General features: G+C 35.2%; 1 protein-coding gene across 3 annotated transcripts in view; it reads right to left on the bottom strand.

The window, feature by feature from the left end:
- Window positions 1-17,126, bottom strand: part of SPAG16 (sperm associated antigen 16) — a 1,126,826-nt gene that overhangs the window by 915,361 nt on the left and 194,339 nt on the right. For all 3 annotated transcript variants that reach the window (XM_003812510.4, XM_055109075.2, XM_055109074.2), the window contains one exon: window positions 1,876-2,003. In XM_003812510.4, the coding sequence (XP_003812558.1) occupies window positions 1,876-2,003 (128 nt within the window). The remainder of the gene's footprint in view (window positions 1-1,875; window positions 2,004-17,126) is intronic.

Below are 17,126 nucleotides of genomic sequence, written 5' to 3'. Positions count from 1 at the left end.
CTCTAAGAGACTAGTGATTATTTTTCCTTTACCGATTTATTTTTCTACTAATAAACTAATAATGTGACAGCCTTCCCTCCTAATAGGCTAACTAGTGAAGATTGTTACAAAACCATTATTCCTTGAGTTGCAGTAGTAGTAATCAGGACAGCTGTCTTTCCAAAGGCTGGAAATAAATTAAGCTGAAATCCATATTTTGCCTTTGACTGAGAGCTAAATGTTTCCCTCTGTTTCTTCTCCACATTTTCATTTAATAGAAGCTTTTCCCTTAACCTCCACTTAATTGCTGTATTGACTAACACGTTCCATTATCTCCACAAAACACACAAGCTGCACTCACTGAACCCCAACTGCTCAGAGCTCTCCAATCACACAAGTAGACCAGCATTGGCCACTCCCATCAGCCAAGGTTCATGATTGTAAAGAGTCCCAAGAGTTTGGTCCTAAACCTGTTTATAAGCCAGTTGTGTTTGTTATTGTAGTATAAACATTAGTTATGGTGATGAAATATGAGAAGGATAAACAGAATTACTGTCAATGAAAATTAAATTAATGTTACAAAAAGGTGGGGAGATCATCTGAAGTTGTCTGAAGTTCTTATTTTAGATAAAAGAAATGACAAATTAAAATTGTAGAAGATGCATTATTGGCATGGCTTAGGTAAGAAATATTGTGTAAATTCCAAACAATAGACATATAAGAAAAAGTCATGACCTTACATCAAAAGACTAGCATATGAATGTACAGGCACTTGTTTTACATTGAAATAGAACACTAAGGTATAAATGTATCATTTTTATGGTTCCCTTTACTAACAGACCTTTTCAATTCATTCACCTATTGCTTTTGGTTATGACAGAAGTATTCATATGTGCTATGTTCTCACGACATATACCATAGACAATATTCTTGCTATGAGGAAATAATCAAACAAATGGGGTTTAGGAAGTAGATTGCACATGCCATATGGTCATCAAGAGCAGAGGAAGCTTTGCAAATGAAAAAAAAATACTCACTATAGGTAAAATATATGTGTTAAAGAGTGGTTAATGTCTCTTCTGAGTCATTAGTCCTCCTTAAGTATAATAGGAGCAATTATGAAACAAATGCCATATATTTTTATATAAGTCTTAGATTTCTTGAAGAACAATTACATAAATTTGGGACTCTATGACCAAATGCAAGAAAATAATGTTACTTATATAAACTAAACCATAATTAAAATGATGTATCCATGATTATCAACAAAAGCTGGCCACTTAATGAAATGTAAATGTACCATGGAATTATAAGGTTTATATATGCATATTTTCTACAGATTTTTTTTAATTTTGAATAAAAATACTCTCCATTTTATAAGATTTAAAATAAATGTGTATGAATATAAATACGCAGATTCATAAAACAATTTATTTCAATAAATGTTGAGTAATACTAAGTCTCATCTTTAAACCTATGTAATTATAGTTCACAAAATTACAGTCCTCATAACAAACAAGTAAAAAGAACTTATTAACGGGGAAAAAGTACATTGGTAAAATTGGTGAGTAAAATAAACAAATGAAATGTATAGTTTCTGAGATCCTATCTTTAAAGTAATCCTAGAAACTTCTCTAAAAATGATTTGTGCATTTTTACTCCAACCTCTATAATAAAATACACAATAGTGCACTTAGTCTGTACTGCCACCAAGTGCTTAAACCAATTACTTTTAAGATTCTTACAGCTACTATAAGCAGATTCTTTCACTGCTATGAGTAGCAATTTTGAAAGGCTAAAAGCAAACCATTTCAACCATGAATGGCTGTAGGAGCATTAAAATTTTGACATGAAAATAAAATCTCAAAAGTATTAATAAAACATCAAAAATCCTACCAGCTCACTGGAAGTTCATGGAGTCTAAAAATGTTTTTCAGCTTGTAGTCAAATTTTGCTGGAGAAAGACTTTCTTTAGAAACATTCAGGTTGGGATTTGGTTGCATATCTATGGGAAATTCTGAATCCTAGAGAAAAAAATTAAACAAGAGCTCTGCGTTAAATATCAAAATCACTGCACAGGTTGATACTCTGATTTAATATTAAATTACAACATAAACATTATAATTATATTTGCCCAGAATTTACATGAAGTCCTTCATTTCCAATTTTAGTTTTGAGAAAATATTTAAAAAGATAAAATTTTAAATAAGGCAAATATCAATTTATATAACCAATTTCAATTCTAAGCCTCATGTTACATGTTAAAAATTACTTGAAAATACTCCCTATTTGAATTCCAATGAAGCACAATATAGCATTGTCATATATTATTGGTTAATTGTCTTTTTTTAAATAAGCTTTCCAGGCCCAACAGTAATGTCAGCAGTCGAAAGTCTGCAATTCTTATGCCCCTTTTGTCCCCTATAAATGGCCGACTAAAAACACTTTCATTGGGTAACAAAGTTAACATTTGCTAATTGATTGATTATGATTTTCTTTTTAAATCTAAGGACACAGGACTAATTTAAAAACACTTACTGAAAGTAAACCATTTCTATTAATCCTGTCAAATCACATATATTAGAATCCACATCTGTCATTTCTTGGTCACCGCCCTCTCCACCAAGCAAACCATAGCTACAGATCAAAGAGCATTTTCAGTCCATGAGAAAGTAGTCCTTCCTCAGTGGAAAAAAGACATGCTACAAATAAGCACTCAACACATAATGAAGGATAGAGTAATTGCTTAACTGTACTCAAAAAAAGAAGTTATGAATACCCTTACAGCTAATTCTTTAAAATTGCTCTGAGAGAAGGCTCATATCATGAATTTTTGCACCCATTTACTTATTCAAAAATTATTTATCTCAAACATTATTTTAGGCATGAAAAATCTTTTTTTTTTTTTTTTTTCGTTTTTGAGACGGAGTCTCGCTTTGTTGCCCAGGATGGATTGCAGTGGCGGGATCTTGGCTCACTGCAACCTCCGCCTTCCGGATTCAGGCTATTCCCGTGCCTCAGCCTCTTGCGTAGCTGGGACTACAGGAGCGTGCCACCACGCCCGGGTAATTTTTTGTATTTTTAGTAGACGGTTTTCACCATATTGGCCAGGCTGGTCTCAAACTCCCTACCTCAGGTGATCCGCCCGCCTTGGCCTCCCAAAGTGGTGGGATTACAGACGTGAGCACCGCCTCTGGCGTGAAATAATATATTTCTAATTAACAAAGTAGTACATATTCGTATAGAAATTTTCTGCATTTCATAATTCTACAAAAACTTAAAAGCTCGCTTAGTCTCACCACCCAGTTATAATTACTATTAACACTGTGGTTTAATTACTTAATTTTTTTCCATCTTTCTCTCTCAATTTTTACAAAATTGGAACCACGCTCTATTGTCTTCTCTCGTTTTTCATTTATCATTGCTGCATTTTCACATCATTTAGTCTGTTTTGAAGGAATGATGAATGCCACATTTTACTTATTCAGTGATTTTTCTCTCTCTTATGGTTATCAATGTTATGAACAGAGTTTTTGGTCTATAAATCTGCACTTCACTAAGTATTTCCTTAAAGCATAGTACTAGAAGTGTAAATAATTCAAATAGAATAAATATTTGAGAAAAACATGATACCTTTTCACAGACTGCTTTTTAGAAAAGCTGTACCAATTATACTGCTGCCAGTCACGTAGTACTGTGTGCAATTCACCATATCTTTGTTAATGGCGTATACACACACGTGCATACACACATGCACTTTAAAAAATCCATTCTTTCAATAGTTATTTCCTTTGAATAATATTTATTATTGAGTGTCGATTTTATGACAGGCACCAGTTTCAGTTATTTTAATATATCACTAAACAAAATAGACAAAATTCTCTCCCTTATGGAGCTTACATTCTAAAAGAAGTAACACCTAGGTCAATATAAATAATGAACATATATACTATATTATATCTGTAAAATAAAAAGCCTATGGAAAAAATTATTGCCAATTCATATATAATTAAGTTAAACATTTTTATATTTGTTATTTATTTGCTTTACTTCATTTTTTCTGAATTGCATATTTATGCTGATTGCCTATTTTTCTACTGTTTTGCTGGTATTTTATTTTAATGATGATGCTTGGGTTGGAAATAGGGGAAGGGTAAATTACTATGTTAGAAAATATAGCAAGATGGATCCAAATCCAGTCTTATATAGTTGTTTGAACTTCATGAAAATATCTGAAACCATAAACACAGCAATTTTTATAAGCATTGTTAAACCAATAATCATAGAAAGAGGTATTTAATAAGACCTAATCAACTAGGTCCTGCTGCCTACTTAGTAGAGCTAATAAAATAGTAAAATATAATGATAACTGAACAACTATTTAAAAAAAGATTTACATCGAGAGCGGCAAAACCCTAGTAAAAACAATCCAATCTAAGCATAGATTCACTTGCAGAGGTAAACATTAGATTTCTTATATCACCCAGCCTATGTGCTGAAATATTTCAGGAGACAATGGCCAATACATGGGTAGGCAGGATCAGTGAGGTAAATGTGAGATACATAAATAAGGACAATGTGTGCAGGATAGAAGAGGTAAAATAAATCTTAAAATTATTCTTCCAAGCAAAAAAAACATAACCTTTTTTTGTATTGACAAGATACAATTGGAAGGCAAAGCTAAGCTCTCAGCTGTGTGCTTTAATAGTTCACTGGTCTTAAAGCGCACATTGAACTCACTAGGCAGCTTTTTAAAAAAATACCAGTATCACTGAGTCACACCCCAAATAAATTAAATAATAATTTGAGAGTAAGGCTCTGGCACTCATGTTTATTTTAAAGCTTTCTATGTGAAATAAAAGTCAGGGTTAAAATAATGGCTTTCCTTAGCAACTCAGCTCCACCACATATAAGTGTGAACTTAGGCAAGCTATTTAACAAGCTTTCAATATATATATATATATTTCTCTCTGTAAAATGCAACCCCAATCATACCTGTCTTAAACGCTGCATGAAGATTGAGATAATCTCTGCAAAGCATTCATCACGTTAGTCACCTAACATGTTCATTAAATTCTTAATAAACATTATCTATTTATATTGCTATTTTCATTATTTCTGCAACTAGTGGCATGTTAATTTCAGCTGGATAGCAAATTCATCATGAATTGTTTCATACTCCACTTATTTATTATGAAATAATTCTATATTAATCAAATTATAAGTTTAATATTCTCCTGGGATATTGATTGAAGCAGACTTGATTTTGACATAATCTTACTGAATCCCAGTTTCATAACCAGTTAACGGCTGGCTATCTATATATGTCTCAGTACCAATAATAAAAGAAGTTATTGCTTTATGGGCCAGTTGGAATTAAATATAGTCTTACATTTTAAAAAATGGAAGACCTGTGCTTGGCCTGTTTCACTTAACATAATAACTTTCAGTTCCATCCATGTTGCTGCAAATGACAGGATTTCATTCTTTTTTATGGCCGAATAATATTCCATTGTATATATACCACATTTTCTTTTTTCACTCACCCATTCATGAGCACTTAGGTTGATTCCATATTTCAGCTATTATGAATAGTGCTGCAATAAACATGAGAATGCAGCCATCTCTTCATTATATTAAGTGAAATACGCCAAGCACAGAAATAAAAATACTGCATGTTCTCACTCATATGTGGAAGCTAAAAAAGTGGATCTAAGAAGACAGAGAATCGATTGGTGGTTACTGAAGGCTGAAAAGATCAGTGGAGAAGGAAGGATGGAGAGGTTGAATAATGGGTACAAATACATAGTTTCATAGAAGAAATAAGACCTAGTGTTCTGTAGATCAGTAGGGTGACTCTAGTTTACAATAATCTATTGTACATTTCAAAATAGCTAGAAGAGACTAATTCAAACATTTATAACATAAAGACAAACATTTAAGGTGATGGGTACCTCAATTATACTGATGTGAACTTTACAAATTATATGAGTTTTCACATGTACCCTGAAAAAAATTAAAAATAATAAAATATTTTCAATTTCAAAGACCCAATGGGTACCTCTTTCTTAACTTGAGTAATACATCAGTTAGGCATCCCACGGGAAGCCAAGCTATCTATTAGGCCTCTTTCCCCATGAGTCCCTTGGGTACCCAGGTTTCCCCCAGACCCTAGATCTGTGCCACTCAACAGAGGTCTGCTTCCCTATCTTGTTATTTGCTGTTCATTGAACTAACATTCACAGGAATTGCCCCAAACAATTTTTAAGTGGAAGTGAAAAATTATTCAATCAGGCATTCTGTCAACATTTGAGTATCTACTCTATTTCAGGCACTATGTTAATTACTAGGTCACAAATATAAGTAGAATACATTGCTTCCACTCCAAGGATTCACAGTCCTGTGAAGGACACAGCATAAATGAAAAAAAAAAAATGCATCACTGGAAAAAGCTAGAGTAGAAATATGCAAAAGATAATAAGCAAATAAACAAGCAATAAAACTATTGGAAAAGAGGAGATAAAATGATCATTAATGACAGATATTATGATTACACTGATAGATGATTAGATAGATAAGCCAAAAGGAAAAAGAAACTAAAGGGACCATATTACTATGGCTGATTACATCTGACAAATTATAAAATTAGTAAGTTTCGCTAGTATGCAATGAATTAACAGAAGATATAAAAGAAAAATATTGTCTGGGTGCAGTGGCTCATGCCTGTAATCCTAACATTTTGGTAGGCCAAAGCAGGTGGATCGCTTGAGCTCAGGAGTTCGAGACCAGCCTGGGCAATGTAGTGAAACCCATCTCTACAAAAAATACAAAAATTAGCCAGGCATGGTGGCTCCCACCTGTACTCCCAGCTACTTGGGGGGCTGAGGCAGGAGGATCGCTTGAGCCCAGGAGGCGAAGGTTGCAGTGAGCCAGGATTGTGCCACTGCACTCCAGCCTGAATGGACAGAATGAGACACTGTCTCAAAAAAGAAAAGAAAAGAAAAGAAAAGAAAAATATTCCACTAACTCTAACTCTAACAGCAATCAGATAAAAATACCTACTAGAACACTAACAAGAAATGTGTTAAGCCTATAGAAAGAAACTACACTTTATTCAGAGATATAAAGCAAGGTCTTATTAGTATAGATAGTCCATGGACTCAGAAAGTCTGCTGATAAACTTCTGAAGAAGTTCGATTTAAATATTCAATTCAAGTCCAAATATCAACGTGAATCTGGGAGCAAGCTTATCTCTTGCAGTACCTGGTGTTGCTTACACTGATCAATACTATTGGGAAATGATAATTAATCACTGACCATTTAAATTAATTTTTAAAAATAAAAAGTTAAAAGATATTTTAAGATATATATTTTTAAAATAAACACCGTATTAAAAGAGATTTTATATGGCTTTTCTTTCCTTGTCTTAATTTCCCATGTGGAGAGGAATTTACCAAAAATGGAGACGTTTTGCTTAGGCTTCTGTGCCCTCATTATTTCATTCATCACTCAAATGGCCCATTACCCGCTGACAAACTTCACACATCACTACCTAGGAGTGACTGACAGCTGACATTATCAGCAAGGCTTGATTGAGCTAATTGACATTCACAATCTAAGTATGAAAATACGAATGGGTCAGGAAAAGTCTTTCTTACTCATATATCTATTCAATTACTTGACCTTTATGTTTGTTTTCATTTCTTGGGCTTTAGACTGTAGGGAGAAGGATGATATTTGCAAAATGATGTTTCCCAAATGTACTTAAATATTTTTAATTTAGTACTCCTCAAGTATCTAATTAGTCTTTAAAGTTTCTATTCTAGATGTTTATATAAAACAAAATAGTTTTATTGTATTTTAAATTTATCCCTGAAACTTTTTAAACTTTGACTCATATAAGATAAGGCTGAAGCCATAAAATGAAAAAAAAGATGTACAACCATAAACATTCACTTAGAAACTTCACAGCGTCATTATTTTAACATTATATTTCTTGACTAAACTTCTTATTTGTGTCATAAACTAACGAACAGAGATAAAAGATCTGCTTGATTTAAAAACATAGGAAATGGTTAGATTTATGTTTTCTTAGTATGCACAGTATTTTGCATAGAAGGAATTATTTTAAGAAACACTTTTAGAATACAATTAAAGGCTAACCCACAAAAATTGATATGCTTAGAAAATATTTAGCTTCTAAAGTTAAGTAAGTGCATATTTTTACTATGTTGAAGAATAACGACTATTACTTTAAAACAAACTCCCGTTAGTCAATTTCAACAGTTCTCCCAAAAGCAATCCTCTGACAAGGGCATCAACATTATCTGGGGACTTACTTGCAAAGCAAATTCTCAAACCCCTTCCCAAACTTACTAAATCAGAGTCTCTGTGAATGGGGCCCAACAATCTGTTTTCAGTGAGCTTTCCAGGTGATTCTGAGGCTTGCTAAAGTTTGAGAATCCACCTGCTCAACAACACATCTTTTGAAATTTAGCAAACAGTTAAAAGATTTATAAAGCCTATCTGTAAGCATTAATATAACAGGTTCAATATATATACCATGTAAATTTGTACAGGTGCTCTCATACAATGCTGGTAATAATGCAAACTTTCTAGAAAGAAATTTGGCAATATGTATCAATTACATTAAATAATGACCAGACACTTTCCATAATTAAGTCCATTTCTAAAAACGTACTCTGAGAAAATATTCAGACCAATTTGCTAAGATCTACATATAAAGTTTTCTATGCATCGTTATTTATTATAGTGAAGGACTAGAAACACCTAAATTTCAAATAAAGGGTGTTTAATTTGATTGAACCATAGAATGCCATGCATCCAGATGATGAAACATTATTTAGTTATTAATAATAATATTCATGAAGAATACGGACATAGGAAAGTGTCCACTTAATATAAATGATATATGTATATTTACACATATATATGTGCAACTAAAATAAAGTGTGTCCAAATATTAATAGCAACTAACTTCATATGCTTTTTACTTTATAATATTTTGTATTCATTCATTTCTGCATATTCAAATTTTTCTATAAGGAATTAATATTACTTTTAACACAGAAAATCATGGAATTAAATATGTATATAATCTATAAATACCATATTTAAAAGAATATAAGCAAATTAACTTAATGGCTTATCTATTTAGTATTCTTTTTCCTCTAGCATAAATGGGCTTTGCCACCTTATTAACAATCTGGTTCCTAGACACATAATTCTACACTCTAATCAGAACCGTGATTCACAAAGCCTTTTTCTCATCTATTACCAGACTCTGTGTCAGGGAGTAATCAGATATTTCAAATTGCATGTTCCACTGATGGTTTATAATTACCTAAGGAGAACATAATTATACCTAAACCTAAATCTCAGTTTATTAGTTAATAAAAATGAACATTTTAAAATAAATATATAAAATAAAAATTCTAGATAAAAAATTAGAAGAACCATTATACCATTTGATTTTATAAACCTCCTCCTTCCTACTAAATAAGAAAATGCTTATAATCTGACTACTGTCAAAACCCAGCACATGGCACTAATTTTTGCTGCTGACATTTCCTTAAACTGAGACAAATTCAGCATCTGGATGTTTAGTAGTTTTAGAGTTATTTACAAATGTCAGTTCTGTGCCCTCTTGTACCTAGGTGTGGCCATGTGATTTACCTGATGAATCAAATGTGAGCAAAAGCAACATGGGGGCAAGCCTGAAGTGCCAGCATGTGTTTGGCCACCCCTTTGTGCCCTTCATTTGATAATATGAAAGTATGGGGCAGGCACTCCCATCCAGCCTGTGGTCCTCAGTGATTATGATGAGCGAAGCTCCCTTGCACAATGTAGTGCAAGAGAGATATATTTTGCTGTTTTAATCCACTGAGATATTTGAGTTGGGTTTTTGTGCAGACACCAAAATTTCAAGTTTTAGATAAGATCATACATACTGAGAAAAAGTTTAGGGAAGTCTCATTTTCTCTTCTCATTACCAAGTCAGGATATCCTATCACTATCTGTAATTCCCAATTATAGTATGTATTTCAGTGATGTTCTGATGCTTCCTTCATTTACAAAAATCACTGCAATGGCAACCTTAATAAACTTGTGTCATAAAGCAAAGAATGAAATCTGTGCCCTTCTCTTGCACAGACCTTTTCTGAGAAATGGGAATAATGATCCAATTCATTTGTGTTCCTTTTACTAAAATTTCCCTTTGGGGAATGCAAGAAATATTCTGTTCACTATGCACAGTGCCAGAGGGCAGCCAGCTGGCATAGTTCCTATTACTGGCACAAAGAGGACACACCTGGGTTACTTATCCCTCTGTTTCTTTGGAAGCCATCCTGGTTGCCCCCATAATCCCCAGGAGCTTAAACAGAGGCTAAACAAAATTGAAGCAGGATTCAGGAGGTCAGGGGGCACTTACATAGTATGTAGTTATTGCTTATGGGTAGCTACTAAAATACAGGTGTTTATTTTGCTAATGGTTTCAAGTCAAGTCAGTTCACAGTTGTGATAAATGTTTATAACAACTTTTAAAACCTTATTAAAAACAAAAAATGTAAGCAATTAATTGAAAGATGACAAAAGTCAATGAATTGGACATTTATCAATAAAAACGTATTCTATTAAGGTTTAGAAAGTAAGGCAGTTTCTCTACTAGCAGTTTACTTTGAAAATGAATGAAGACTTTCTAAACTTTTATTAATTCCTCTTACCTAGCAGCATGTAACCTAAAATTGATAGAAGTGGAAATTTCAATGACTTTTAGATTATACCTCTCTCAACATAATTTTTATTTAAAATAAACAATTCTGTAATCTCTACAAAACAGAGACCAAGAATAAGCCTTATAAAAGTTAAATTTGCCTGAAGATGTATCTGACCAACTAGAAATTGCTGAATTGAATGGCTTGTCATGTTGCGTTCACTGCCTAATATATTCTTTAGTTGGCGGGCTTCCAAAATGAAGAATAAGCACGCATTTTTGTAATTGAAATTGCAATACAGCTCAGCTATCTTATCCTGACTTTAATGCTAACAGGTTAATAATTACAATTTAATAAATATTATTTCTAAGTTATTCAATTTTTCTTTTTGATAAGCTTGTTATGTAATAATAAAAACATCTGAAAGGGTCAGTTACATGTTATATGTAAAATAATCCTGGACAGTAAATTATAACTTTTGTTTAACACTATGATAATCACATAAAAGTGTTGCAAACCTAAAAATATTCAAAGGGAAAGTGTACAAAATAGAAAGACAGGTAGCCAAAAGCATATGGAGGTTCGGAAAAGTGTGTGCCATATGATGACACAGGTGATCACTTCTGTCAATACTGGGTGCTGAAATAGTGCTAGACAATGCTTTACACCAAAGTCAATTAATGTAACAGCTTTTGAAAATGGTGACCTTGTTTCTAACAGATTTACTAAATTAAGAATTAATAGATTCACCTATTTCAGGTATGGTATTACTCTGAGTAAATGTCAAAGATTTTCTGATTAGTTTTGTGGTTAGAAAGTATGGATGATATTGACATCTCTTCTCTGCTTTAACCTGCTTCCATTCCTCAAAGGCAAGGCAAAACTTTGCTGTAGCAAGGCTAACTTATTTGCATTATTGGCTAAGGGGATAGGCCTAATAGTACTGTCCCAACCAATTGGCATCTGTTTGCTTTACATGCCCAGCTATAAATGCAAGTTTATGCCCAAAGTGATAGCATCTTAGCTAACTGAAAATTTAATTCTCTATAGATGTCCACAAGGATTATCTTTGTGTGGGTTGGCAACTTAAAATGTAATAAAATTCCACAGTAAAATAACTAACTTCTACTATTAGCTACTCAAGATACTTGATCATATTGTAAGCTTCCATAATTTTATCTTCTTTCTGATAATGCATGCTTCCATACTTCTTATCTTTGAATTTTAAGTAAAGTTGCAGTTATGTCTATTTAGAGCAGAGGTCAGAAATTCAAAAGCCAGGCATCAGAAAAATAATTCAAATGAATGAACTAGGTGGACATATGAAGAGATACATTCTACATGTTTAACACATAGATCACCTCAACATGGAAACATGCTGTCCCCCTTGTTTCAATAAACATATAACTTTCTTGATCTTTCTTTATCCCATGTTACCCCCTTTTGATATAGATATGAGTACTAGACATAGTTTTCCTCTTTATTGTAAAAAAAAGAATAAATATGAAGATAAATGCCAATGCAGATAAGGCTCAGCACTGGAAAGACAAGTGTGGTGGTGATGGCTGTAGAGGACTGAGGAATGCATGCATGTCTTGCCTAAAGCACCTGTTGCCTCTCAGTTCCAACAAATGGTGGAGGATGTAGGAATGTAAGCCCAATGTTAACAGATAGTGCTTTTTTTTTTCAAAAGGAGCCATACATTTGGGGTTTTTGTTGAATCATTCAACAAATATTTATTGATAGTCCTAATTTATCAAGCATTATTCCAATTGCCTGAAATACACTAGTAAACACACACACACACAAACAAAAAGATCTCAACCCTCATGTAGCTTATAATATATTGAGGAGACAGAAAATAAATAATAAACATATACAAGTATATCACATAAAATGTTAGATTAAAAATGCAGTAGAAAGAAAAAGCAGTGTAAGAGAGACTGGAAGTACATGGGGAGAATTTTGTGGGGCATGATGTATGAAATTATACATGCAGCAATCTGGCAAGGCCTCATGGAGAAGGTGACATTCGATTAAAGACTAAGACAGTGATAGAGTTGACCATGATGATATTTAGAAGAAGAACATTCCTGGCATAGGAAAAAGCCAGTTCAAAGTCCAGAATTTAAGAGTAAATGTGGCATTTTACAAAAAAAAAAAAAAAGGAAGCCAGTGTGCCTGGAGAAGAAAAAGAGAAAAGAATACATGTTTAGGTGAACTAGAATAAATTTTTAATGCTGACAGTAAATTTTTATTATAATTATTTAACCCTGCGAAATGTCAACATTGGGAGGACCAAACAAAATGCATCTATGGACTGCCAATTTTCTATCCTTATCCTTGATTTATAACTCATTAAATGTATTAAAAACCCTTAGTAAGATTATTTAAGACTATTGGTTAAATTGAAGATTCTTAAGAGTATTCAGAAGATGAATGGATAAGAATAATTAAGTGAAGCCTTCTTGATTTTAGCTTCCCCCTCCCACCACTCACAGAGTAGGAATATGGCAGAATCTTCCAGAACAGTCACATAGTTTTTATTAATTCATTCAAAAAAATGAATTAATGTATTAATGTGCAAATAGCAGGCTAAATGCCTGGGATACGGAACTATGAAAGGCATTCCCTGATATCAAAGTTCCTAAAGAGAAACTGTTGCTAGTGAATCACCATCCTCAAGAGTAGAGAAGAGGTGGTAATTTTGTAATAGTAGCTACCATCACATTCATGTTCACAGGCCACAAGAACAAGCCACACTTTAAAATTTTCCATTAGTACAAAAATAGTACTCGTATTTATGACATTACAGAATTTACAAATCCCTTTCACATATACTGCTACATTGATATAGACAGTATTTTATTTTGCTAGCTAGACTTAAGATGACAAAACAGCTCAGGTAGTTTGCTTATTGAAGTCAGAGTAACTTGTCATAACCTCATGACAAAATTTAAATGTACCTGTTTAATATTCTTCTATCTTTATATGACTTCTGATATACAACCCTGTATTAGTCCATTCTCACACTGCTATGAAGAAATACCCAAGACTGGGCAATTTATAAAGAAAAGAGCTTTAATTGACTCAGTTCCAGATCGCAGGGGAGACCTCAGAAAACTTACTATCATGGCAGACAGAAAAGGAGAAATAGGCACCTTCTTTACAGGGCAGCAGGACAGAGTGAGTGCAAGAAGGGGAAATGCCAGACACTTCTAAAACCATCAGATCTTGTGAGACCCACTCACTATCACAAGCACAGCATGGGGGAAACCACTCCTATGAGTCAATTATCTCCACCTCTTTTACCCTCAAAATGTGGGAATTATGGGGATTATAATTCAAGATGAGATTTTGGTGGGGCCACAGAAACTAACCATATCATTCTGCCCCTGGACCCTCCCAAATCTCATGTTCTTATATTTCAAAACCAATGATACCTTCCCACAGTCCCCCAAAGTCTTAATTCATTTCAGCATTAACTCAAGAGTCCAAGTCCAAAGTCTCATCTGAGACAAGGCAAGTCCCTTCCACCTATGAGCCTGTAAAATCAAAAGCAAGTTAGTTATTTCCTAGGTACAATGGGAGTACAGACATTGAATAAATGCTCCCATTCCAAACAGGAGAAATCGTGAAAACAAAGAGGCTACAGGCCCCATGCAGGTCTGTTCTCCAACAGGGCAGTCATTAAACCTTAAAGTTCCAAAATCATCTCCTTTGTCTCCATGTCTCACATCCAGGTCATGCTGATGCATGAGGTGGGCTCCCATGGCCTTGGGCAGCTCCATTCCTCTGGCTTTGCAGGGTATAACTCCCCTCCCAGCTGCTTCCATAGCTTGGTGTTAAGTGTCTGTGGCTTTTTCAGGTGCATGGTGCAAGCTGTCAGTGGATCTACCATTCTGAGGTCTGGAGGATGGTGGCCCTCTTCTCACAGCTTTATTAGGCAGGCAGTGCCCCATTGATAGATACAGGAGACAGACAAATTCATAGGTGGACAGGGATGGGTCCCTGGTGAAACTTGACCTTCAAGCCAAGGATAGCCTAAAGCCTGAAAACTGAGCTTCCAGTTCCAGATAGAGTCTAGGACCAGAGTGAAAACTGCCATCCCCATCTTATCTACTCTCTCTCAATTGATTTCTTCTGAATGATGCCTTTTAACCAATCAAATGATGCCTTTTTCGAGCCCACCCATGGACCAATCAGCATTCATTCCCCCATTCTAAGCCCATAAAAACCCGACTCAGCTTCACAGATGGCAACAAGCTTCTGGGTCCCCTCTTGCTTCTGAGAGCTTTCTTTCTGTCGCTCAATAAAATTCTACTCTGCCTTACTCACTCTCCAGTGTCCACATACCTTATTCCTTTTGGTCACAGGACAAGAATGTAAAAATCTCTGAACTGCTTGAATGAAAGAGCTGTAACACTCCTGCTCACCAAGCTGTGGGCAGCGAGAGTAAAAGAGCTGTAACATTCCCTTCCACTACCTGAGCTAAGGGAGAGAAAATGCCACTGGGCCCCGCTCCCTCCTGCTCACTGAGCTATGGGAGTGAAGAAGCCACTGGGTGCCACTCCTTCCCACTCACCAAACTATGCGAGCAAAAATGCCACAACATTTCTGGGGGTTCATCCAGGATCAATTAAAGTTTGAGTAAGAGTGGACCTATGACTCTTTACTTTCATTCCGAGGCTTCTTGTCCTCAGATTTTTTACAAAAACAGATAGAACACTGGGCCTCTGTCAGCCAGTTAAGAGTGGATAGTGCAGCTGCTGGTCTATAAGATTCAGAGAACAGGCTTGCAGGGGAGGATTTTGTCAATCCCCCTTCACCCTCGGGTGTTGAGAATGTTCACTTTATTCCAATCCAGCTTCTCTTCCAGAATTCTAGCTGTCATGTGGGATCAGAATAAGGTCCTGGGGCAATTGAAGGTATCTGGCCAAGGCCACACCTCGACATTACTGGAAGACTCCTGGATTGGCTCCAATTCCCGACAGCCTGTTCAGGTGTTGCACCAAAACTTCCAATCTTTCCTATCACATTTTCTTTCTTTCAAGACTCTTGTGGCTTCTATCCCTTCTTTATATACAATGTTACAAGTGTTTTTGCAAGCCAAAAAGATAATATTAGTGGGTAGAATGAATACTTGGCTTAGTTATTGGGAGTGTAAACCTGAACCATGTTGTTTCTGTCTATTCTTAGAAACAGGGGGATGTAAAAATTAAGAGAGTTTTCTTTCCCCTGTTGAAGAAACCCATTAGCATAGTGCAAGAGACCACTTCCCCCAGGGACCTTCCCTCCTCTGCATTTAAGCTGTTTCTTTTCCCACCATGTCAGGAATCAACATAATCCTGAAAATACAAGGAGCTTTTCTATGTGAAGGACTGATTTTTTTCCTTTTGGGAGACATCTTATTAGGCCAGGTCCCCAGTTCTCAGGATTCCTTTTCTTTCCTTTGTTTGAGAAGGATCTATTTCCATAGCTTCACCTTACCATTACTCCAGTGTATTTTTCATGCTTCAGTTTGGAGCCCTAAAAAGAAAACTAGATCTGAGGAACCAGAGGAAGTCAACAACAGAAGGCTAGGACAGAGTGCAGGTAAGCATGACTATCCCTGCCAACGAGTCCTTTCTGCTTCATGGGGGAAGGTCATACTCACAACCATGGCATAAGGAGCAAGAGCCCATCCACGGTGCCAGTACCAGTTACTGAGATTTGAGGGATGCTTCAAATTCAAGATTAGCAAGGGAGAGACTAAGGCATGCCTTTTCTCCCCTCTCTCTTTTCAGGTGGGTAACAAACCATCTGCAGCCTGCACTCCCCTCAAGTGTATCCTGAATCACTGGGACTCCTGTGACCCCTCAGACTTTGAAGAAAAAACTTCTTATACTATTTTGCCCCCATCCTAAAAATCATTTTAGGCAGGTCCAAGCCTTGCTCATGCCCCTATAGAAAATGCCTTGTGAATATAACCCATTAAGATACAGGTCTCCTGAACGCTACAGGACTTAAGACAAATTTAGGGGGATCTTGGCAGGTTTTCAGATGACCCGGACAGTTATATAGAGGCTTTCCAGAATTTAACCCAAGTATTTGAACTCTCCTGGAAGGATGTAATGTTACTTTGGAATCGAATCCTGACTACCGCTGAGAAGCAGACAGCCCTGCAAGTGGCAGAGAAATTTGGGGATGAGCTTTGTACCTCATATAGTGCCAAGGAAGGGGAAGAGCTTTATACAATTGGAAAAACAGCAGTACCATTGGAGGACCCTAAATGGGACCCCAATGATGACATGTGTGATGGTTAATACTGAGTGTCAACTTCATTGAATTGAAGGAGGCAAAGTATTAATCTGGGGTGTGTCTGTGAGGGTGTTGCCAAAGGAGATTAACATTTGAGTCAGTGGGCTGGGAAAA

Source organism: Pan paniscus, chromosome 13 (genome assembly GCF_029289425.2).
Source record: "Pan paniscus chromosome 13, NHGRI_mPanPan1-v2.0_pri, whole genome shotgun sequence".
NCBI classification, from domain to species: Eukaryota; Metazoa; Chordata; class Mammalia; order Primates; family Hominidae; genus Pan; species Pan paniscus.
Note: the sequence above shows the minus strand (reverse complement) of the source record. Positions and strands in the feature narration are given on the sequence as shown.